Source organism: Astatotilapia calliptera, chromosome 16, assembly GCF_900246225.1.
Source record: "Astatotilapia calliptera chromosome 16, fAstCal1.2, whole genome shotgun sequence".
Lineage (NCBI taxonomy): Eukaryota > Metazoa > Chordata > Actinopteri > Cichliformes > Cichlidae > Astatotilapia > Astatotilapia calliptera.
This window is the reverse complement of record NC_039317.1, coordinates 4,667,850-4,693,797: the sequence shown is the minus strand read 5'-3', so window position 1 is coordinate 4,693,797 and position 25,948 is coordinate 4,667,850. Positions and strand designations below refer to the sequence as shown.

At 39.8% G+C, this 25,948-nt stretch overlaps 2 protein-coding genes and 1 pseudogene across 2 annotated transcripts; all 3 read left to right on the top strand.

The window, feature by feature from the left end:
- The first annotated feature begins 4,235 nt into the window (after positions 1-4,235).
- Positions 4,236-5,439, top strand: LOC113007270 (trace amine-associated receptor 13c-like). Its single transcript, XM_026143661.1, has 2 exons — positions 4,236-4,408; positions 4,626-5,439. Exons 1-2 carry the CDS (start codon positions 4,236-4,238, stop codon positions 5,437-5,439), a joined length of 987 nt encoding a protein of 328 aa, XP_025999446.1.
- An 11,916-nt stretch (positions 5,440-17,355) lies between these two features.
- Positions 17,356-18,986, top strand: LOC113007268 (trace amine-associated receptor 13c-like; annotated as a pseudogene).
- Positions 18,987-20,498: 1,512 nt separating this feature from the next.
- Positions 20,499-21,607, top strand: LOC113007267 (trace amine-associated receptor 13c-like). The gene is made up of 2 exons (XM_026143660.1): positions 20,499-20,677; positions 20,794-21,607. Exons 1-2 carry the CDS (start codon positions 20,499-20,501, stop codon positions 21,605-21,607), a joined length of 993 nt encoding a protein of 330 aa, XP_025999445.1.
- Positions 21,608-25,948: the final 4,341 nt, after the last annotated feature.

Here is a 25,948-nt window from a genome sequence, read left to right as displayed (position 1 = left end):
GTTTTGCGAGACCTTGCAAAAGTCTGTCTTAATTTTTTTTTCTCCCATGTCCCCTGCGGGGCTCCGTAAGAAGCAGATTTGCGTCGCAAAAACGCTTTTCTGCCTGATTCGCGCAATCAAGTAGCACGACTGACACGTTTGAAGTGCGAAGTAAAATACGTGCTGCAGTTTGTGTGGTCCATTTTGTGCATTCACGCTTATCGCGTCTACCGCTCGAGTTGAAAAAATCTGAACTCCAGCGTCAAGTCGTGCTGCAACAAACAAACAGGAGCCTTGTGATGTGATACTCTGACCTAGTTCAAAGGGGCAGGTCCAGCCAAAGCCATTCATTCTAGCAATCAGTGTTTTTGTGATGAGTCAGCAGGCTCTCCAGGGCAGAAACAGTGTTCTTATTTTTCTCCTCCTTCTCCCTGAGGCTCTTCCACTTTAAGCTGGGTCCTTTTTATTCCTGTCTCTCTGTAAATAGTTATATTTTATATATTTATGTTTAATGTTTTTCTGTTTGAGCATTTTAATTAGGGATGGGTACCGGTGTCCGGTGCCATGATGGCACCGGTTCTGACATAAACGGTAGTAACCAGACCGAAAAGCAGCGCACATTTCGGTGCTTTATTTCGGTGTTTTTTTTTCCTGAGCTGTGATACACTTCTAGCCAATCATTTTACGTTTCCGAGGATAGTAGGCGGGGCCAGGTACGTACGTTCTGTTAGAGCAGAGCTACAGATTAAAAATGCCCAAGGCGAAGCGGTCAAAAGTCTGGCTGTACTTCACAGCAAAATATGCAAACTCAGCAGCCTGCAACAAGTGCTTTAAGCTGATACTGTCAAAGGAGGTAACACCAAGAATCCGATTAAACAGCTGGCGACGCATAGCGGGTTTTTTTTAAAAGCCGAGAAATGCGCCGTATTTGATAGCTTGCTGCGAGACCTCACACCGTGCACGTCGGGTGGATTGCCAGTTATCGGACCCGGAGCAACATCCCCCAAAAACCCGAAGAATAGAGTCCTGGCCCCTAGCCCTGCCAGTGTAGCAGAAATGATGAGGATGATGATGCAGCAGCAGCCGTTCTTCTCTGCGTGAGTAGCTTAATGTTGTTAGTGTGTAATTTACGTTGAGTAGGCTAACCACGTTATTACATTAATGCAGGTAAGGTGAACTAGCAAACATCATCATAGCTACATGCAGCTGTCTTCTTGTTTGATGGCAGATACTCCCTTCACCCTGCCAAAAAGGCTAAAATGACCAAAGAAAAAGTGGAAAACAGTTAAACATGAGAGGTTTTTGGACAAAGTTTATGTTTTTTACATTGTTTAAGCACTGCTTCCAGCCAAGAGTGATACCATATATGCCACATAGCTGCAGAAAAGGCTGACATTGTTATCTTTTTACAAAAAAAACCAGCTGAACATGAGAGGTTTTTGGACAAAGTTTGTGTTCTCCATTCTTTAAGCACCGGTTCGAGCACCGTTTAAGCACCGGCACCGTTTCAAAAGTACCGATTTGGCACCGGTATCGGATAAAACCTAAACGATACCCATCCCTAATTTTAATATTATGTCAAATACATTTTTGTAATGACTAATGTGTACAGCGTCCTTTACGACGCTGCTCTGCTCTCCACAGTGAATAGAGGCAAAGCAAGGCAAGTTTATTTGTATAGCACAATTCAACAACAAGGTGGTTCAAAGTGCTTTACAGAGACATTAGAAACAAAAACAAATAAAAAGCATGATTTAAAATTGATTAAAACAAGCAAACAAACTAACTAAATAACAAACAAACAAACAAACAAAACAGTATGTAAAAAAAAAAATCAAAACAGATAAAATCAGAACAATAGATAAAATCAGTAGTTAAAATGTAACTTTTTGAAGTTTAAGCTTAAAAGTGTGGATTTGGTGCTTTATTCAAATGCAGCTGAGAACAGGTGAGTCTTCAACCTGGATTTAAATAAACTGAGTGTTTCAGCTGATCTGAGGCTTTCTGGGAGTTTGTTCCAGATATAAGGAGCATAAAAGCTGAATGCAGCTTCTCCGTGTCTGGTTCTGACTCTGGGAACTGATAAAAGACTGGATCCAGATGACCTGAGGGATCTGGAAGGTTCATACTGGGTCAGGAGGTCACTGATGTATTTTGGTCCTAAACCATTCAGAGCTTTATAGACCAGCATCAGAACTTTAAAGTCTATCCTCTGACGGACAGGCAGCCAGTGTAAAGACCTCAGAGCTGGACTGATGTGGTCCACTTTTTTGGTCTTAGTGAGGACTCGAGCAGCAGAGTTCTGAATGAGCTGTAGTTGTCTGACTGATTTTTTAGGTAGACCTGTAAAGATGCTGTTACAGTAATCAAGCCTACTAAAGATGAATGCGTGGACTAGTTTTTCCAGGTCCTGTTGAGACATCAGATCTTTTATCCTCGAAATATTTTTGAGGTGATAGTAAGCTGATTTTGTTATTGTCTTAATGTGTTTTTCTAAGTTTAGGTCTGCATCCATCACTACACCCAAATTTTTCGCCTGGTCTGTGGTTTTTAGGTGTATAGATTGAAGTTCTCTGGTGACCTGTAATCGTTTTTCTTTGGCGCCAAAGACTATTACCTCAGTTTTGTTTTTGTTTAGCTGGAGAAAATTTTGGCACAACCAGTCATTAATTTCCTCAATGCATTTACCAAGAGCCTGTACAGGGCCTTGGTCTCCTGGTGACATTGTGATATATATTTGTGTATCATCTGCATAGCTGTGGTAGTTTATTTTGTTGTTCTTTATAATCTGTGCCAGTGGGAGCATGTAAATGTTAAACAGAGGGGGTCCCAAGATGGAACCTTGTGGAACTCCACATGTGATACTTGTCTGCTCAGATGTGAAGTTACCTATTGATACAAAGTATTTCCTGTTTTCTAAGTATGTTTTGAACCAGTTTAGTACAGTTCCTGGGGGACCGGGGAAGATCGTGGTCCCTGGTCCTGGTCCTGGTCGTTGGTGTTGTTGAGAGAGTTGGAGGCAAATAGGGACCCCTCTTCTTGCCTCAGATGTCTCTCCTTTCTGAGGCTCTTCCCGGGTGGGGGCAGATGGAGCTCCTCCTCAAGGTATCTGCTGGGCTTTGTCTGTTCTTGGAGTACTGTTTGTTCCTCTTTATGAGACTCCTCGTTTATCTCAGCCTTGGCACCAAGCACAGATGGATGACGTATGGAATAAAACAAGTTGGAGGTGAACAGTTTCACCCCTGACTTGTTAAAAATAAATCCATTTGCTTTAAACAGATGCCTGCGTTCCCAAGAGAAGGGAGACTCTCTCTTCAAACGCTAGATCGACACCTGCCGTCTTGGAAACATACCGTCTGGCAGTACTTCCTCCCACATTTCTGCTTCACGCATGTGAAAATTGCATATTTTAAAGCACAACCTGTTGCATGGTTGAATTTTAGCCAAGCTTTAGCTGTTGGATAGGTATTAGATGTCTGGTTTTCACAAAAAGTGAAAACAAAAGCAGAAAAACAGTAGGTCTTTGGTGATGTAGGTCTTTGGTGTTTTTCAGTTTAACTGAGTGTTGCATAGTCTGACCTTGGAGCAAATTGCTGAGCTGTCCACTTCTAGGTGGATTGGCAGGTGTCTTGAAGGTTTTCCACTTGTAAATAACATTTGTAAAATGATGGGTGTCACACTGTTTAAAAAGTTGTTACAGCCTTTCCCAGACTGATGTCCATCAAAGGTTCAGTCTCTAATATAACTGCTGATGTTTTTTCTGCCTGGCAATATTTTAACAGACACCAGAATGTTGACCAGTAAACTGCCATTCCTGGGTTTATAGATGTGGTCACATTAATGCTGATCAGTTAATCAAATCCATTTGATTATCAGCACCAGGCTGGGTTCATACTCAGGACAGTTTTGCTATGAGGCAACAGTGCAAACCACAACATCACCATGCTGGTCAGAGACAATAACTAAGGTTCAAAATGTGAAAGAAAATATATAAAGCTGAAAATGTAAAATACATGAAATACATGGAAAATAAAACTAAGAACCAAACAGAGAATACCAAAAAACTGACCATAATCTAAGAAAATCTATTAACCAAGCGTGAATGAGACAGTCAGTGTTAAAAAAATGAAATTGTGAAGGAAAGGAAGAAGAGAAAAGGAGGGTCATGTTTTAGACTGAAAGAGATTGGTGGGAGGAGTGAGATAAATTAGCTGTATGAGAAGAATTTCTAATTAGAGAGCTGCAGGTGTCTGATGATGGAGATACCGAAAGGAGTCGAGCTCTGTTTCCCACAACTCCTCAACAGCTCCTGCAGGAAGCCGACACTTCACTGGTCCAAAGCTGTGCTCCTGAACATTGTGCTCTCATGTATCTCTCTGCTCACTGCTGCTCTAAACCTTCTCGTCATCATCTCAGTCTCCCACTTCAGGCAGAGATTAACTTTTCAACTGAAACTACAGTTTAAGTTTTAGATGTGTGAAAGCTTCCATTTACATTATATGACTTAGTGATTAAAGAATGAATTTTAACCATGGTCATAATGTCTTATTTGCTTGAATTGAATCATGCCTTAGTAGTGCAGCATTTTCACTGAAGACATGTTGACATTAACGATGTGCATTATATTCTTTTCTGTCTCCCTGCAGGCAGCTGCACACACCCAGTAATATCCTCCTCCTCTCTCTGGCCGTCTCAGACTTTTTTGTGGGTCTCCTGTTGTTGCCTTTGGAAATTTTTAGAAACACAAGCTGCTGGGTACTTGGTGATCGTATGTGTTCTGCTTATTGGTATTTGACCAGCAACATTATCTGTGCTTCAATAGGGAACATTGTTCTAATATCAGTTGACCGCTATGTGGCTATTTGTGACCCTCTGCATTATCCCAGCAGAATTACTTTGGCGAAAGTCAAACTCAGTGTTTGTCTCTGTTGGTTTTATGCTTTTTTCTACAGCAATCTTTATACAAAGAATATCATGATTGAACCAGGCAGGTATAATTCTTGCTTTGGAGAGTGTGTATTTTTTAGCAGCAATATTGCTATTGTTGCTGACCTTATTTTATTCTTTTTTGTTCCAGTAACTGTTATCATAGCCTTGTATATGAGAGTATTTGTGGTGGCTGTGTCTCAAGCTCGTGCCATGCGCTCTCATGTTACATTGGTCACACTTCAGCGTTCACTGAATCAAACAAACAAATCTGAGCTGAAAGCAGCCAGGACTCTGGGGATTCTTGTAGTTGTGTTTCTAGCATGCTTCTCTCCACTCTACTGCTACTCTCTTGTTGATGAAAATGCAATCAATAATCCAGCTGCATCTTTTGCGGTCATTATCTTTTACATTAACTCTTGTCTAAACCCTTTGATCTATGCCTTGTTTTACCCCTGGTTTAGAAATGCTGTTAAACTTATCATCACGTTGGAGATCTTCAAGTATGACACAAGTGGTGCCAACATACTGTAAAAAGAGTACGAAACCTGCTTGTGCAATGGTTAGCACTGACACACCACAGCAAGAAAGCCCTGGATTTGAATCCAGCTGGTGCATAGTTTTAATGTTCCCTTGTCTATGTGGGGTTACACAGCTTCTGCTCAGAATCAAAAGACTTGCATGGTGATTCTAAATTGACTAGGTGTGAATGGCTGTCTGTCTCTACTTTTTGACCTTTGACATACTGACCACCTGCCCAGGGTTTATAGTATGTGTCTGCCCCCTTGGACTATGATATGGGCAAATAGAAGAGAATGGACGGTTGAAACTGACTTACTGAATTATGGTTCTAAACAATGATAGAAAAAACATCACTATTGCTGTCACAGTTGTGACTGTGGTGCATATTCTAAATGAAAATTACGAGAAAAATATATGTAAGTATTTTTAATTCTTCTTATGTTTTTTATGTGTTAATTATTACCTAGTAAATCTCACTCCATTTCTTTTTCAGTGTATTCACCTTTTGGCTCCAATAATGTTCACTTCAGTGGTTCGTGTTTTCTTGTTTTCTCTGGTTATTATACACTGTTGTTATATTTGTATTTTATAAATACTGTGTTGTCAAACATAGTGTACAATAAAATTAAGATTAGATAAGAACTTTATTAATCCTGGGATAAATTATTGTGCCTTTTACATACACAAAAAGAAACACTGTGTTCAGAATCAGAGAGAGTAATAAATGTAACAGCTGGAATAAATTTAAGAACAGAAAGTTAAACAGCTAATGAAAAAGATAAGAAGAATTGTATAAAACATAAATATGAGTATGACCAGTAGTGCAAGATGACAGAAAGTGTCACAGTAATGATAATAATGTTAATGCTTCTAGCAAGTGCAACAATTGTTAACTAAAACTAAATTACAAACAATAATAATAATACAAATAATGACTTACTTTCTGTTACAGCTCAGTAATAAAGTGGAAACATTAGGATAACAGGGCAAAAATAAGACCTTAATAATGTGGTAATTTCTAAGTTATTACCACTCAGTTTTCAAAGTAATAACCACTTAATATCCAGGTAAAATCATGGTAGCACGATTGATTACAGTTGAGTCATAATACACTGAAATGTATATAATTGGATAATAAGTGGGGGTGTAGAAAAATACAGTTCAGTAACAAAGGGGTAATACTAGGGTAACAAGGCAGAAAAAAATAATATAACAATATAGTAATTTCAAAGCTATTACCACTTTGTAGATACCACTTTTCACACCTTGGCTCGTGTGATAAGACAGAGGAATAATAGGAGGCTCAGGACCTTATCAGGACACTCTCAATAGAATTTAATGATCTGGGACTCTCCACTAATTGCTCTTAGAACCTCTCAGATGACAGGCAAAATGTCTTCAAGAAACATAAGAAGTCCAGAAGCTTTTCTTTCCAAGCTCCTTCTCATTTAATGTTTTCTTCGTTATTTCTACTACTTTCTAAATTGTAGATACATAATAAAGACATCAAATATATGAAGCAATATATGGAATCATGTCGCAAAGAAAAAGCTTAAAAATAACTGTAAACATGTGTTATATTTTAGATTCCTGAAAGTAGCCACCATTTGCTTTGTTGACAACACTGCAAACCCTTGGCCCTCTCTCAATGAGCTTCATGATTTAGTCACCTGAAATGGTTTTCACTTCACAGGTGTGCCTTGTCAGGGTTCATCAGGGGGGGCATGAACCACAAAGAATGGATGTTAGACCAGTGGAAATCTGTGCTTTGGACTGATAAGTCCACATTTGGGATCCTGTTTCCACCCTCCGTGTGTTTTTGCATTGCAAAAAAGGTGAACGTGAACATGATTGGTTGAAACAGTTCAATGTAGCCTTAGGTCTGATATGGGCTCACGTTTCTTCTTCTTCAACTTTCTGGACATCTCCTTATATGGAGATGACCCTTCTATAGGCAACACTCCTATTACCATGATAACCACCTCTTTCCTCCCCCAGGTCTGTAGAATTAAAAAGGGGGGTATAGGGCTTTGGAGCGTGATGTCACGGGGGTGGGCGTGGAAAGTATTTTGGCCCGATCCGCCATTTTGGGGGTCTAGCGCAAGTGAAAAGGGAGCAAAGTAACACACAACAGCCATGGTTCGTATTTGCTGTGTGGTCGGCTGCAATGCTCGATCACACGACCGGCAAGAGAATAAGCTTGAAAATGGTTTATCTTTTCATTCTTTCCCAACCTGGAAGCAACATGAGGCAGCTCGTGTATCGATGTTACCAAACGAAGGTGTCTAGTCTGGATAGCAGCTGTGAGACGAGCTGATATCCAGTTCTCTTCCATCTCCAAATATCTGTCGGTGCTCCTGACATTTTCATTCCGGTAAGTTCTAAATATGTTCATATCACTCTTTATAGCCTATTAGTTTTATTTTCAATGCGCTCTGAGCTCATAGCAAATTAGAACAAACATCCTACTGAGTAATTTTGCAGAACTACCTTCTATTTATAGAGTTGCTAATTATTTGGCATTATTGCAGCAAACCAGCCTATGAAATGGATGAAACATCGTGACTGGTTTCTGCTTCAAACATACCACCATGCCAATCAGATTACTTCTTCCATGTGAGGGTGAAGAGGTGGATAAGATGGTGAAGGTTTGCTGCGTTTGGTGAACAGTGTGATAATAAAACCAGGGAAAAATGAAACCTGCTCCTGTTAAATATTCTTAAGTCTTGTGCTGTTAAAATTGCTGTATTTTTTCAAAAGATACAGTAAATAATGTTAGTAGTGGGTGATATCATGTAAACACTGTCATGATTTTATGTAAACATTTTGTCATTTGTAAACTATAAATGACATGGATTCTACATTGTAACTGATGTGATGTTCTATAAGGTGGTTTTAATAAAAAAAAAAAAAAGAGGCAAAAATTAGTTTGTTTCTTTATTCAACTTTTGAACAGTGGTACTCAGTCAGTACATATTCAGTAAATGCTAATTATTTACACAGCAGTGCACTACGGGCATAAATCTAGACCCCTAGATAAAACATTATGGGTCATTCCCACAACCCACAGCTTTACTGTGTTCCAGCAAAGTATCCAATAGCAGTGACAACTCCTCCACAGTAGCAGGTGGGATTTTTCTGTTTTGAGGACGGCTCCTTTTCCCTGTCACTACAGATGGTCTGTTTATGTTTTGATTGAGAGCCTTTTTTTGGGCAGCTGAAGAGGAGAAGTCTATCTTATGGCCAACCTCTGGCTGTATCTTGGTCATATTACCCAGCAAAACCCAGTATGCAGGTTCATCTGTAACAGTCCTTGTGCCACGGATCAACACTGTTGCTTCTACATTAAACAGAAGAGCAGTGACGTGGGTGCAGGTCTCCGCGACTCCGGCCTTACAGGTGCAGTGGGCGGCTTCAACCTTCCCTGTGATGCTCACAGTGACCCATGGCTGCAATGCTGGTTCATTCAGTCTTTGAGAGTGCAGGACCTGAAACACACACAGACAAAGTTCATTTAAAGACAAGAACTAATGAGCCAAGGCTGACATAAATGCCTTTAATCTACTTTATCATAAAAAAGTTAGCACATACATGTAATTTTTCATTTTTTTTATGTATCCATCTATAGAACGCTGCATGTTATATTCTAAATCTGCCTGTTCTCTGTCAGAAACCTGCCTGCAGAAAATGAACCTAAAGTATGTAATGCAAGGATGTCATCACTTTAGAGATGGAGAAAGCATAAAGTGACAATTATGAATCACTTAATATGATAAGGAGATTCTGCAGGTCATTAATCAATGTATAAAACTAAAATACAATGTATTTTTAGTGACACAGGATACAAACATGGAAGCAAGATGTATAATTAGAATTATTTATAATAAATATGAATAAATTGGTGCAATTTCTTTAACCATAAAGAACAACAATCCTTCAGGACAATGTCTCATCAATGCACTGAACTCACTATGTTATCCCTCTAACAGCCTTCACATGTTCTCACTGTAATTTCCCCTCATGAATGAATTTATGCTGCACTAATGTGAATGTTTGCAGGGAAATCAAAAGCATTTCACTCGCAGTACTCGAGCTGACTTACCTTTGTTTGAATGATAACTGCTGCACTAATGTGAATGTTTGCAGGGAAATCAAAAGCATTTCACTCGCAGTACTCGAGCTGACTTACCTTTGTTTGAATGACGACTTGTACGCGCTGACTCCACAGACAAGGTCAGGCTACGTCAATAGCGGTTGGTCTTCAGGGTTTCTACTCCACGGCCGTATTTCATACGGGTCCACATTTCCAATGCACGCTATTTTCTGCAAGTACCGCTGCTTCGCCTCTGGACGCAATCGGTCTCTAAACAGTTCATTCTCTTTTGAGCTGCTTTTAAGCATCTTTCTTGTAGTCGTCGTTCCAACACAGTGTGTTTGTGTTGATTCGTAGACCCCGAAAATGGCGCTGCGCTCCCATAATGCATTGCGGCGTGACGTCAACTCCAAAGCCCTATAGTGCATACTATAACAGCAGATTTATGATCGAGGCCACATTCCTGTGAGGAAGTTGTGAGGAAGTGTTGTTTCTGTTAGTATCCGTGTGAGTTCAAAACTATTCTACAATGCACTGTGTGCAGTAAAAGACAAAACACAAATATATGATGCTAATTATGAGATATTAGTCTTAACATTAAAATACACTAATACACTGTTGGGGATTAATTCAAAACTGAAGGCACATTGAACCAGTGTGGGTACCACAGCATCTTTTGGTGACCTCAAACACACCTCCAGGCTGTGTATGGCGTAGGGGTATTTTACCAAGAAGGAGAGTGATAGAGTGCTGTGGCACTGCCACATAGAATACTGAACTTGCCACCATTGAGAACAGGCAGCATAGTCCTCAAGACATTGAACGACTTCAGCCTAGATAAAGGCTAAAACTAAAACAATGTTATTAACGGTACAGGGGGACTACGGGGGGATTATTTAGAGGTCAAAAGGTCTATTCAGGGTCAACTTTTCGCATATCCCAATTTTGCCAGGTGGCTATTGTCCTTAGTCTACCATTTGTATAATATAGAGGTGGACAAAGAACTGCTTCACACAGTGTTCATAAAGTTATGACAAAGAGCCTGGCTACCAGTGCCAGCAGGAATGGAAAGGGAAATAAATGAAAATAAAATAACAACAATACAAACAAAAACAGAACAGCTTTACAAAGAATCACAACCTACATTTTAGAACCAAGATAAAAAGACTTAGATTAGCTAAAACTTAGATTAGCTTCTTAGATAAGCTTGACATAATGAGAGCTTGAGGAAAACGTCAAATGACAAAAAAGTTTTTTAGTGCAACAAGACACTACAGGCTTGGCAGCCACAGCTGGTACCGGCCACTTCAAGCCACTTCGACAATCTCATTGGACCCCCCCCCAAAAAAAAAAAAAACAGCTATGGAAAAGTACAGTAAGGAGTCACTGGAAGCCAGGTTAAATCTACCTTGGTCCATACCTCTCGCCACCAGTTTCTTTCTTTTGAGCAAAAAGGATGATAAACTCAGGCCTTGTATAGATTTTGGAGGACTGAATGAATTAACTGTGAAGAACCCTCTGAATCATCGAAACCAGTGCATATCTTACTTGCATCCTGTGTAGTGGGCGCTGTTACCTGGGAAATCAAGACATTGGTGCGCTGTGCACAGCCAGAAGAGCCTGATCCAGCTGCGGCCCACCTCACAGGCTATTTGCTCCACCTACCGCACACTCCCATGTGCTGCACTGGCTCCACACAGCGCACTTTGATCGCAAGGACAATTTCCTTGTTAAAATGCTTTTAGTGACTCTCTTTAGAAGGTGATGTATACAAATATGTTTTGGCATTTTTTACGCCCCTTAACGGTTTTAAGTCAGCCCTGGTCTCACATTGCCTTAGATTTTGTCACCGGCTTGCCGTACTGCTCTAGCAACTTTGTCATATTTTCCATAATTGACAGGTTCTCCAAAGTGGTCCATTTTGTGCTTCTGTCTCGATTCTCTATTTCTAGTCATCGCTATTCAGTGATATGAATTATATCAGAACGCGGCAAATAGACTCCAATTTGTTCATGTAAATGGGGAGTCTTCTTCACTCGGTAGGATTAATTACAGAGTACCACAAAGTCCTGTGCCAGGATGAACGCTGTTTACTTTATGCATTCTGCTTATGTATGCTTGCCTTAGGCAGTATCTTTGAAAGTCATAGCGTACATTTTCAGTTCTATGTAGATGACCCCTAGCATCATCTAGCCATGAATCAGATAGCACACCAGGTTAAAGTACAGGAATGTCTTGAAGACATAAAGACGTGGTTACCTCTAATTTTCTGTTTCTATATTCAGATAAATCTGAACTTATTGTACTCGGTCTTGAAAATCTGAGGAAAATAGTGGCAAACCAGATACTTACTCTGGGATTACCTTGGCCTTCAATAATTCTGTAAGGAGTCTTGGAGTCATTTTTAAACAGGATATGTCCTTCAATGTGGATATTAAACAAATATATAGGAGAGACAGACACACTCTATTACATTTAAAAGCGACCTTTTTAATAAAGCTGAAAGCTTAGGGCTGAATCAGGTGACCTTGAACCCTCACTGCAATAGGACTAGGCTGCTGGAGGATTCCCATGATGCACTGAGGGTTTCTTCTTCACTTGCCTTTTGTTACTTTTTTGTTTAAATACCACTTTAAGGGAGTTTTTCCTTCCCGTTGTCGTCAAATAATTGCTCATAGAGGGTGTTTTAATTTGTCGGACAATGCTTATGATTTTCTGTGAGTCTGTTCACCCCATTGCCATCCTCTATGCTGTTGCATGCTGGAGCAGCAGGTTAAGATGCCAACACATTTTATGTGTCACACAGAATGAAAAGGCTTCACCACATCTACGAAATTAAAAGAAAAAGGTTGGTCATATTATTCCTCAGAACACCTCAGCGATTCCCCTCTCGAGTATATTTGCTCCGGGCCTGCAAACCTGTGTTAAAAAATGAAATCAGTTTAATTATCATGTCAAATCTTTTGAACTCCTGGCTCCACCCAGAGCCTACATCCACAGAACTACCTAGAAACAAAACCTGTGTGTTAACATGAACTTCACATTTGAGAACCCCGTTTTTATTTTTTTCTCTTACTTTGCTCTTGTTTTCCTGCTGTACCATGTCCGATCGTGTCAGGCGTTGTGTGGAGGCGAGGAAGAAGGAACCCAAACGCAGGACTGGCAGGTAGGTGAAGGTTTATTATAGGGAGTGGGTGAACAGAGGGTGAACGGACACTGACTGGCTAGACAACTGAACGGCTGACTGAACTGAGGGAACACACGGGAAGGACAACGTAACATCAATGACACGACAGTGAACGAATAGAAACAGAGGGCTTAAATACACAGACTGGTGAGTATGATAATGAAAGACCGGTGAGTACACAGCTGAACATAATCTGACTAATGATACGTGGGAATAACTGGAACACAATACGCAGGCGGTATGCTGCCACAGAAAACAGATGTGAAAATAAACTGAAGATGACAAAACGGAAAACACTGGGTCAACAACCCAGGAACCCTGACAGATCGCATGCCCCTACCGGTTGTGCTCTCTTTTTTAATAATTGACTATTTTAAAGGGAAAAACCTGGGTCACTTGGACCAGTGTTTGTTATTCCATAACTGTATTTTGAATGTGACAAGTCTACCAATCCCCTATGTAATTCATAAATATTGTTTTGGTTCTGACTATTTTGCTCTATAACATTTAACTGACTTCTACAGTGGCCTGCTATGGTTAATGGTTACATGAGTGATATCAAAAATTTGGGTCTGGAAAATCCAACAGTTCATCTATATGTAAAAGGCACTTAGACTCAACTACGTTAATCCTACCATAAAACAAAACAAGGTACGACCTCTTCCCATGCTCCCAGGATGTAGGTGTGCATTCTGGAATGCACACCAAGCCTTTGTAGCCTGCTAAAGATCACACATCCTATCACTACACAATTGATTATACACCTCTAAGCATATATGGTTAAATATTTCTAAGCATAAATGACAATCAACAATACAAAACCTAACAGCATCCACCCTTTTCTGTGAATATTTGTCAACATTTACTCATCCTAACGTTGGTCCAGTCTTTGTCTCAGTGTCAAGTCAGTCAACACTTTAGTCCCCATCGTCAGTCCATCACAGCCCAGTCACACACATTCATGCACACACACTCACCCGCATTCACATGAGATATTACTGATAATAGAGTCCTGCGCGCAACCTTTTCCAGTGTCCATCACCAGGAAGATGACGTCATCATTTTAAAAAGAATAACAAGTGTTTATGATTTTGGACTGATCGGGTCCCCATAGGTAGCTGTCTCCTCAGCCCATTGTAATCTGGAAAAGCTCACCTTATATTTGCTCTCACAACAATGTTAATTCAATCTTGCAGGCCTGCTTAGAACAAAAAATAATAATCAGCTCTTTTTTTTCTAAGTCATCAAAACAGAAAACATCATCACCATAAGGGTGACACCTGACAGGTTTTCGCTAAGTGCACTGTTACAAAAATAATGGGCCCAGTTCTGGACATGTCCATGTATAGAAAAACTCTTACTAAAACAAAACCCCGAAAATCTGCCAGATTAATCACAGAAAAGTTTTGCTTACTAGTGTAACAATATGTTATGGGACATCACTAAATTATAATTTATTTATTTACCTTTCTGTGGCGATGCTCTGGACATTTCTAAACCTCCACAAGTTCAGCATCAATTTTCATATGCTCTCACCTTAACACGTCCAGCCTTCACCTCTCCCCTGTCCTCATCTACTCTTCTCACAGTTGCCTGTGTGTGCTCCCGAATCTCCTGCAAGCACAGGCCCAAATCAGCTGTTTCTTTCTCTCTGTTATTCTCTCTTCCTCTTTTCAGTCTCTTTTGCCGCTTAACTCCCAGCATGGCAAACATAAACCTCAGACAGTCCCATCAAGTCCATCCACACAATGATGTCACTGGTACACTTCCCAGCTGGTGATCAGAGCGCATGTTTCCCATCAATGATGGTATTTATACATGCTCCTGGAACCTTCAGAGTTTTAGGTCAGTCCTGCTGTCTTTTGCTTTTGCCTGCTGTTAATTCTTGAAGTCCACAGTGTTGCTCTGCCTGTCTTCTGTCTTCAGGAAGAGATTGACCGTCCTCACAGCTTCTTCTCAGGATAAAGACAGGATGAAAGGTGAAGCTGTGAAATTTTCAGCCAAAACATGGCCTGTTTGTCGTCCCAATTAAGTTAATCTAACATTTTGCCACTGTACTCATCCAGGAGGTTGAGCCAAGTCCATGGGCACCTGTATTAACACACTAAGACATTTCTTTAATATAATTTTCCTAGTTATCAACACATTCATTGTCTAATTCTTCTATCTAGATTTTAAGACATCTTTCTCTCTCTCACGTTGCACACACACCAGGCAATTTCCATCAAACTGCCTGCAAACATTTCACTTCCTGTCACAGACACACACACACAGCGGTTTTCACACACACTCCTCACCTCACTCCATTTCATCAATTTCTGCAACCTAATCGAACTCTTGTTTTATGTTCACTCTCTATATACTGTACCCTCTGTAACTCTACTCATTTTTAATGTACTCATTTTAAGAATGCACCCTCAGCCACACACACACAAATTGAGCAGCTTCACACAAATATATACTCAGGTCTTTACATTTGCAAGCATTAACCAAACGAAATCCTTCACATCAAAGTCTTCAACGTGTTTATCAGAATTCCTTCAGCACAATTTTTTTTTCTTTTTTTGTGTCCCGTTTGGATCTTTAGCCATCAGAATTGTTGTCTTAAGGCCAAGAAAGATGCCAAGCGGATATCTTCAGCACAATTAACAGTTTTTCCACACACATAACAATTCTTTTAGCTCAGCTCTGCGGCACAATTCACTCAGCTCCTTTAGCAGATCTTCTCTTACACAAGCCACACCCTTTTTCTATCACACTTTCAAAACAATATGCACTTTTGATCATGCATCCAAAGAACAATTTTACACTTTCCTATATATTCACACGTTTATACGTATAACAAAATAACACCAAATGCCAAGATACATTATTTCAATTTCCTTACCACACTTTACATCATCCTGTACTGGTACCAGTTTTCCCTACACAATTTTGACAACTTTAAAAGCCTATGAGCCCAGGTCCAAATTAATTAATCGATTAAACCGTTTCTGTCCCGGACAGAGGCCTGATTTCTAAGTCTTATTTTAATTTAAAAGTGTTTCCCCCACCCGCAGCTTTACCGGAAGCTTTACTTTACCAGCATCTCTCACCTAAAACTTTACCAGCCACTCTATGTTGAGGTGGTCATGCTCGAGGCCCGGCCTCTTCACTCAAACAATGCACCAAAAGTGGTCCCTGACCACTGGCCGTTAACCAAGGTCCCAAGTCTTGGCAGTGGCCAACTGAGATAATCCTGACGCCGCAGGGTCTTGCCACACGTCCGAAGCAAGGAGGGGGTTCTCACCCCTGAACTTGTGTGCACTCCTAGGGATCGCCCTCCCCGTCCTAAATCAATTTAAATAAATTTTCAAACACCACTGGGGACTCTAACCACCAGTTTACTGATGTCCAGGCCTGGCCTTCTGCCCAAAACGGGAACTCAAATCCCTTAAACAAGTGATCAATTACCTACTCTAATCTCTTTTCTCTTGGCTGACACAATATACTTAACATTGCACACAACACATGAACATTAAAATTCAACCCAACATTAACAGTAATACATTTTCATCAGATATTTCCCCAGACTTTACTGTTATTATCACAAATTTCCCAAAATCACCACGGATATTTCACCAGAAATCCACTGAACAAATTTTGTAATTTAGCTTAATTTTACTACAACTGAGCCAATTTAACTGTGAAGATCATCAACTCGGCGAACAGATAATTTAGAATTCCTCCAATAAGCACACTTTGCTTTTTTAACAGGTGGTGCTTAACTTTAAATTTGGACCTGTCCTCTGTTTGCCTCATGGCCAAATTGGTCCTCTCAGCCGTCAAAGAATCCGGGTTCACGGCACCAATGATCAAATCCGGTTCCTTTATATTCTTTTACTGACCAAGAAAAAACCCGACTCAGTGTGGTCAAAGCTCAAAAATCCTCTTTAGTCTACGTTTCTGGAAAAGTAGATGTGCACAGGCTAAATCCTGAGCAGATCTGAAGCATTACAAGCCAAATGAGCATAACATAATCAGTCATACGTCACACATGGTTTTGATCAAAACAACTGCTGCGCTGCACTCTAGTTTCACTTCCTGTACTCTGCAGGCCTGCACAAAGCGTCTTCTGCAGTTTCCTGTCTTACACAGTACTCTGTGACCTTTAGCACACATTCTAACTCAAAGTGGCGTTTTTTCTACACTGGCCTCTATAAAACATTATAAACAGAAAATAAGCACTAAGAATATATATTTATTCCGTAACACAGTTCTGTGATTTCCTGGATACTGAGTGATCCCCTTTGGTTATCCTGGTTCAGATTTCAATAGGAAGATGAGGCTTGTCTGCTCAAGTTGCCTGTAGTATCATCTGCAGACATAAGTTGAAAATAAAATAGTCATCCCATTTTAGTACTGTTAAAAAAAAGATGAAGATGGTTAACAATTATGACCCAAGTGTCTGCTTGTATAGAAATGTTCAACATTGAGTCCAGAAAAATAAAGGTTTATAAGTTGACTGTGGGAGAGAGCGAGTTTGAAAAAAAGAAAGCTCCAAAGGTTGTGTCATTAGAAAGAGGAGGGATGGGACTGGTGGGTGAAGGACAAAATAGATAAATGAGCTCTGTGAGGAAAAGCTTTGATGAGATGCAGCAGCCTGATGATGGAGATACACGAAGGACTAGAGCTCTGTTTTCCACAACTCCTCAACAATTCCTGCAGAAAGCCAACACTTCACTATTCCACAACTATGCTGCTGAATATTGTGATGTCATGCATCTCTCTGATCACTGCTGCTCTATCACTGCTGCTCTAAACCTTCTGGCCATCATCTCAGTCTCCCACTTCAGGCAGAGACCAACTTTTAAATTAACTTAGATTAAGGTTTAGATATATGAAAAGTGAGATTTGCATCATTGGAATTAGCAAAGAATACATTAAGTGAAACTAATAAATGTCTTTGGCTCAACCATGACTGTTAAGTTGTGTAAGGTTCACCGTGTCTTAATAAGGAAACAATTTCACTAAATACATTTTGACATAATTAACATATGACATAATCTCAACTATCTTATCACTATCATTTCGCTGCCCCACCTTGGGCATAGATAAACCTCAGCTGAAAGGTGAGGTTTATCTTTAGACTGTAATTTAATTTAGTGATGAGTTAAGTTAGTTTGGCACATTCTGTGTATTTTAAACAAGAATTGAATCATGCCTTACTAATAAATCATTTCTACTAATGGAATTTTCACTAAAAACAATGTAACATTTTTAATGTGTATTATTTATTTTTTCTGTTACCCTGCAGGCAGCTTCGCACACCCAGCAACATACTCCTCCTCTCACTGGCTGTTTCAGACTTTCTCGTGGGTCTCCTGTTGATGCCGTTACGAATTTTAAAAAGCACCACCTGCTGGATACTTGGTGATTTTAATTGTTTTCTTTATTGGTATCTGACTGGCAACATTACGTGTGCTTCAATAGGGAACATAGTTCTAATATCAGTCGCTATGTGGCTATTTGTGACCCTTTACATTACTCCACCAGAATTACTGTGGCAAAAGTTAAACTCAGTGTTTGTCTGTGTTGGTTTTATGCTATTTCCAGCATTAGTCTTTATGCAAAAGACTACCTGATTGAACCAGGCAGGTATAATTCCTGTTATGGAGAGTGTGTCATTAATGATATTGCAAGGACTATTGACCTTGTTTTATCCTTTATATTTCCAATTACTGTCATCATAGTTCTGTATATGAGAGTATTTGTGGTGGCTGTGTCTCAGGCTCATGCCATGCGCTCTCAGGTTACAGCTGTCACAATTCAGTGTTCTCTGAATCAAGCAAACAAATCAGAGTTGAAAGCAGCCAGGACACTTGGAGTTCTTGTAGTTGTGTTTCTACTGTGTTTCTGCCCATATTACTGTGTCTCTCTTATAAGGGAGGACTTTAGCTCAGTAGCTCCTGTAATGTTTGCATGCCTCAAACATTAATGATGACACCTTCAGTATTTCTCAGTTCCATTCTTTAATTCGCAGGCTTGCAGCGGCAACACAGTCTGCAGCGCTAACTTGTTCATCTACCGTTTTTCATTGTCCCTCTTTTCTATCCTCTCCTTCCGCCTAACATTCGACCTTTCAAAATAAAATCTCTGTAAACATCACAGCGCTCATTGTGATCAGTCTGTTCTTTTCAAACTCCTGTTTAAACCCAGTGATCTATGCCTTGTTCTATCCTTTTTTTCATAAAAGCTTTGAAACTAATTGTCACTTTAGAGATACTGCATTTGTTGTAGAATATGTAGACAGTAATTCATTGTGACAGGAATCACACCCACTTTTACGCTTTTCACAAACTTTATTTCTTATTGTTACTGTTTACACACTGGTTGCAGCTTTGCAGCTCACAGCCACAGACGCTAATAACAACAACAGTGAGGACCTAGTTCATTCTTTTAGTACAGGTGTGGCATGTTTACTCATGCCACTCAGGTGTGTCTGCCTCCCCACGCCACAGACCGCCACATTCATCTACATATTCTGTGGTCATAGTACAGGGTGGGCCATTTATATGGATACACCGTAATAAAATGGGAATGATTGGTGATATTAAAGTCATGTTTGTGGCACATTAGTATATGTGAGGGGGCAAACTCCTCAAGATGGGTGGTGACAACCGCCCCACAACCACATAACGATGTCAGCCTGGAAGAGGAGTATAAGCTCTTTGAGAAATAATTCTTTATTTCCATGAGATTCTTACTGACATGTATCTGGACCACAGTGAGGCTGTGAATGGGTGGATTAGATCAGTAGCCTTCAAGAATCCCAGGCGAATGAACCTGATTTCACACTTCATCCTCCCCCAACAACTGCTCTGGACTCCACACCATAGCATCCTGCCTCGTCTCTTGCCTCCAGCTGTTCATCTTTGCCACTACAGTATTACAACTCCTCACTAAACAGGTCCTTGCTGCTAAAGCCCTGAACCTCAATCACACTGTCATAGTGGTCCTGCTCGACAGCTGCCCTTGCTTTGTCAAAGGCTTCAGTAAAGCTTCTTTAAAGCCCGTTGCTGGTCAGGTTTATGTTGATGGTCAGCATATGCACATGGATAAGAGAGAGTTGGTTGCAGCCCACACTGCAAAATCTCCAGTGTTAAATTGACACTAGAAAGTGTCTATGTGTCCACTCTCCTGAGTGTTAAATTAATGCTTTTGACAGTGTTAGATTTCTAACAGTAACCTAGTCAGTGTTAAAGATTAACAATGACTAACACTGAGTAGTGCTGATTTTCTATCACTGGAAAATAACTAAAAATGCTGGTAACATTTCAGTGTTAGAAAAAACACACTGCTAATGTTAGTCATTGTTAATCTTTAATACTGACTAGGTTACTATTAGAAATCTAATACTGTCAAAAGTGTTAATTTAACACTCAAAAGAGTGGACAACTATAGACACTTTCTAGTGTCAATTTAACACTGGAGATTTTGCAGTGTTTCTTTTATCATCTGCATTGCTTCCTGTGCCCAAAAATAACCCACAGAGTGCTTGATCATTTTGCAGTCTCGGGTGGGATGCTGTAAAGTGTGCGTTCAGGCTGAGGCCACTGTCATTCAGTTCTTGACGACTGAAAGTGATCAGTACGTTGCTGGAGGACACAATAAAACAGAACCACAATCTGTTGATTGTGTATGAGGTTCTGTTGGTAGGGAAGAGAAGAAGGAGAGGTGAAGGGGGTGTGGAGGTGTGGCGAGATAAATCCCCTATGTGACAAGAAGCTCTGATCAGAGAGCTGCAGCTGTATGATTTTGGAGATGCAGAAAGAAGCCGAGCTTTGTTTTCCACAACTCCTCAACAGCTCCTGCAGGAAGCCAACATTTCACTGGTCCAAAGCTGTGCTGCTGAACACTGTGCTGTGCTGCATCTCTCTGCTCACTGCTGCTCTAAACCTTCTCGTCATCATCTCAGTCTCTTACTTCAGGCAGAAATTAACTTCTCAGCTGAAATTGTAGTTTAAGTCTTAAAAACCATATGGAATTAGTGAAGACATTTTTACATTATTAATGTGTAATATATTCTTTTTTTCTCTCTCCTTAGGCAGCTTCACACACCCACTAACATCCTCCTCCTTTCTCTGGCTGTCTCAGACTTTCTCACTGGTCTCCTTATGCTGCCACTAGAAATAATTAGAAACACGGCCTGCTGGGTACTTGGTGATCTTATGTGTTCTGTTTATACTTATCTGACAGCCGGTCTTTTCTGTGCTTCAACTTGGAACATAGTTCTCATTTCAGTTGACCGCTATGTAGCTATTTGTCACCCTCTTCATTACCCCACCAGAATTACCGTGGCAAGAGTCAAACTCTGTGTTTGTTTGTGTTGGTTTTGTTCAACCTTCTACGGCAGTCTTTTAACAAAGGATGTTCTAATTAAGCCGGCCAGGTATAATTCCTGTTATGGAGAGTGTGTGTTTGTCATTAATGATATTGCAGGGTTTATTGATCTTGTGTTATCTTTTATTTTTCCAGTATCTGTTATCATAGTTCTTTATATGAGAGTGTTTGTGGTGGCTGTGTCTCAAGCTCGTTCCATGCGCTCTCATGTTACAGCTGTCACACTTCAACGTTCAAGCAATCAAGCAAACAAATCTGAACTGAAAGCAGCCAGGAACCTTGGAGTTCTTGTAGTTGTGTTTCTCGCATGTTACCTTCCGTTTTACTGTTACTCTCTTATTGAAGTAAATGTGATCAATGACTCATCTACATTTTTTCTGATCATTGTGTTTTACTTTAACTCGTGTCTAAACCCACTGATGTATGCCCTTTTTTACTCTTGGTTTAGAAATGCTGTTAAACTTATTATCACTCTGCAGATTTTTAAGCATGACACTAGTGAAGCAAACATGTTTTAAAAAGATAAGGAAATCCACTCTACTAACAATTGAAATCAATAAATCAATAAATTCAGAAATCTGAAAATGAAAATTTTGACCTTGTCACAAATGAGGAAATATAGAAAATGTCATTAAAGTATGATAGTGTTGCGGCAATGTATTTTATTATTTCTTATTTTTATTTGATTATTTATATTATATGCCACTTCCGAGAAGGAAATTGCCAGTAAAATTTCATGAAGTACTTTTTTAAAGGTACTAATACTTTTTACATAGACTTTATCCAGCTTTTGGCTCAGTGTGATTAAAGAATGTGTGGGGATTATATCATTTTAATATCATGTTTATTCATTCATATCCTTTTTATTCGTTTATATCCTTTTTATTAAGCTTTGAGTAGCGGCATTTGATTAAAACATTTATTCAATATATTACACATATAGTTTCAGTTACAGAGGAGTTGGCTTTCTGTCTAGTAAGAGGTTATAAGCTTTAGTTGGCGAGGTGAGACATGAGACAGAGTGCACTGAGGTGTCTCGACCTCAGTGCGAGACACACACAGTTTGCCTGCACACACACACATAGTATATAGACTCATATTTTGCTTGTAACTGCATTTTGTGCCTGCATAAGTGACAGTTTTTTGTAGGATGTGGTTCTGATGTTCCAGAGATAAGCGAGAGTAAGAAGATCAACAGGAAGCACCTGGCGTCAAGACGGAGAAAATGCTCTTTTTGAATGTGTCAAAGGTTGTGGTTATTGTAGTTTATGCATGTTATGTATCTGCTTTGACGCATGAAGGGGCATAATAATACATAAAACATTCTGAGTAAGCTTTCTTTGGGGGATTCATGCTGAGGATTGTGATGGTGTATTTCCTCCACATAAAATCATTGTTTTGACGCACTTGGACTTGTGGTCGTTTGTCTCTCACCTCAATCACGAATCGGGACAAATGTTAACTTTAGTATTGTCTCTCTGTCTGTTGCTATTATCATTTACCACTGTTATACTGGTTTCATAAGTACCATATTACCATGTATTTTATTTTTAAAGGGGCCTACAGAAATAGGTCATACCATAAAAATAACTTTCTATCCAAATTTAAAGGTTTTCCAAAATTATGTTAACATTAACTGGAAATGACAAGTAATGAAAATAAGACAGATGTATAAGCAGGCTTAAGCTTTTATTACTCATTTTATATAATTATCTATATACAACAATAATAAAATATAATGTAAGAAATGTAACAATAGCTGTGTTTTAAAAATACATTTTTGCCATTGAAAAGACTGTTTAGGGCTTAGTGGTCATAGTTTTGTTAGGTGTTTGTTGTCCCGACACCAATATTTGTATAATTATACTCCTATAACGACAACTCCTCACACAGTGTGTATGATGTCATCATAGACAGACTGGCTGCCTATTCCAGCAAAATAAGGTATAAATAAATGCAAATTAAACAAGCTGTTTTATAGCTAAAACTTTGAGAAGCGTTACACAACAATTTTATTACATTGTGTAATAATGTATTAATGCATGCTCAATCATCCAGGTAAGAAAATCCCAAAATGCTGATTCTGTTCGTCTGGACGTAGTATTTTCAGTGAGAGAAACATTTCGTCACTCATCCAAATGACTTCTTCAGTCTCAGCTGACTGCACGTTTCCCCATTCTTATAAAAAGTACATTTTGCATAATAACTCAATCTAGCGCCACTGGCAAAAAACGAGCTGTGAGGTCCGTTTCTTCATCATTAATATGGTAATTGTTATGACCATTAATAATAATAATAATAATAATAATGGATTGGATTTATATAGCGCTTTTCAAGGCACCCAAAGTGCTTTACAATGCCACTATTCATTCACTCTCGCATTCACGCACTGGTGGAGGCAAGCTACGGTTGTAGCCACAGCTGCCCTGGGGCAGACTGACAGAAGCGAGGCTGCCATATCGCGCCATCGGCCCCTCTGGCCAACACCAGTAGGTGGTAGGTGAAGTGTCTTGCCCAAGGACACAATGACCAGGACAGAGAGCCCAGGGATCGAACCGGCAACCTTCCGGTTACAGATACGCTTCCCAACCCCCTGAGCCACGGTCGCCCCAACAACCACAGATCAAAGACAATGATATTGATCATTCATCACTGATCAGTGACAATGGCCATGAGTACTATTCTCAGAGAGTTGGGGAATGGTTGCAATCACAGCATTACAAGATCTGTCCACCTCAATTCAAAGAAGGTCTTTTCCTTTTTCATGTATATGGCCTCCTTGACTCCTCACTTTCTTCCTGTTCAGGATGTGTACATCCTCATCATTGAAAGAGTGTCCACTGTCTATCTCTCCTGTTGTACAATCCACTTAGGCAGCGGTTGTTTGGTTTTCACAATGTATAAATCATGGCGATCCTCTTGGCTCTTGACAGCGTACACTGTATTACTCTGTTCGTGTCAGGGGATTCGAACCTTGGGGTGCACCACTTTTTGGCACAGCTTGTGTTGAGGTTTAAAAGCCACAGAGACGCGGTGTTTAGAGATAATGTTTCTCAACTGTTTCGATAATCCTGACACATAAAGGATCACTAAGGGTTTTCGCTTAGACAGCAGTTGTCTTTCTCTCCTGGATCGCCTGGAGCTTTCTTTAGGTGCCTTCCCAGCTTTGACAAATGTCTCACTGGGATAACCACATTTACTCAGGGCCTCCATGATATGACGTTCTTCTGCTGGCCACTGTATGTCTGGTGATGGTGTTTGCTCTGAGAGTCAAACCTTAAAAACTGATCCGTATGTATTGGTTTAGGGTACACATTGACTTTTAACTGTCCCCCATTACTGATGAAAGTCTCACAGTCTAAGAAGCCTAACCTGTAATTTTTCTTATCCTCTCTGGTGAACTTGATGTGTTGGTTCATCCCTTGATATGTCCAGATTTGATTTTCACCCAGGTGTCATCCACATACTTGAACCAAGTAGGGTTTCAGCAAAAAGCAAAATCATAGCAGTCCCTTTATACCCTTTGTGTGGATACAATCTTTGTCTGTTCAGCAGTTGGGAGTTAAATTCTCAACATCATGTGAGCACCAGCCTGATCATGAACTGTGCTGTGGCCATCAACACAACTTAGAGTCAGTTGTTTTCCCATCTTTGCAAATACATTTTTGTACAAGACAGTTCAAATTACATACCAATAATTGACAGAGGTTAGATGACTGGAAAGACAAATTTTCCATCACACCAACCACATTCATATACATTTTGATGGTCCTCAAGACATTGAAAGACTTCAGCTTAGATAAAGGCTAAAACTAAAACAATGGCATTAACAGTAAAAAATGACTACAGGGGGATTATTTTGGAATATCAGAGATCAAGCGGTGCTTTTGGCATGAGAAAAAAAAGTTCTATTTAGGGTCTAATTAAAATAGAATTTCGCCAGGTGGTTATTGTCCTTAATGTACCATTTGTGTATTATAGAGCGGGAGAAACAACTGCTTCACACAGGGTTCATAGTCATGATCTGGCTGACACTGTCAGCAGAAATGGAAAGGGAAATACATAAAAACTAAAATAACAACAATATACAAAGAATAAAAAACCAGAACAGCTTTACAAAGAACCACAAACTACATTTTAGAACCAAGATAAAAAGACGATAGCTAAAACTACATAAGCTTCTCAGATAAGCTTGACATAATGAGAGCTTGAGAACAATGTCAAATAGCAAAAAAAGTTTTTTAGGGTAAAATAACACTATAGGCTTGACAGCCACAGCTGGATTTATTGCCCCCACCTCACAGTCAGTGATGTCAGAGTTGGTTTGGAGTCAAAATGTGAGGCAGAGTGAAAAGCCTAATGCCAGAGCTCCAGAAACCCTGATGCTTATAAGATTCAAGATTAAAGATTCAAGAGCTTTACTATCAGTACAGTGGTCTACACAGTATACCAGGGGTCTCAAACTCAAATGAGCCGCGGGCCACTTCTGGCACCGTCATCTCATTGGAGGGCCACTTTAGTGTCCAAGTAGTACAAAAAAACAAAAACGAAAACACCCACTAATATTTCTTAAAACGTAGTGGGTTTTTTTAAAAAAATTTAATTCCAAATATTGTGTAACAAGACAAAATTGCAAACATGAATGCAATTTTTTTCTCACTCTTAACTATCTGAAGCCTTTCAGTTTCAGTTTCATTTGTCATACGCAAGTTAGCGCAGGGTCAACATTGCAATGAAATGTATTTGACCAGAAGACAGTCACTCAGCAGTATAGTACAGTATAGTACAGTAGTTTCATTGAACTACCAAATAAACAGCTCTTTCTGGCCAGACACGTGGAAGCACTTTTGCTACAATTT

Coding starts and splice junctions, on each gene's coding strand:
- LOC113007270 (XM_026143661.1), top strand. CDS start 4,236: ATGGAGATACCGAAAGGAGTCGAGCTCTGTTTCCCACAACTCCTCAAC. Junction 4,409..4,625: donor ATCTCAGTCTCCCACTTCAG/GCAGAGATTAAC, acceptor GTCTCCCTGCAG/GCAGCTGCACACACCCAGTA.
- LOC113007267 (XM_026143660.1), top strand. CDS start 20,499: ATGATTTTGGAGATGCAGAAAGAAGCCGAGCTTTGTTTTCCACAACTC. Junction 20,678..20,793: donor ATCTCAGTCTCTTACTTCAG/GCAGAAATTAAC, acceptor CTCTCTCCTTAG/GCAGCTTCACACACCCACTA.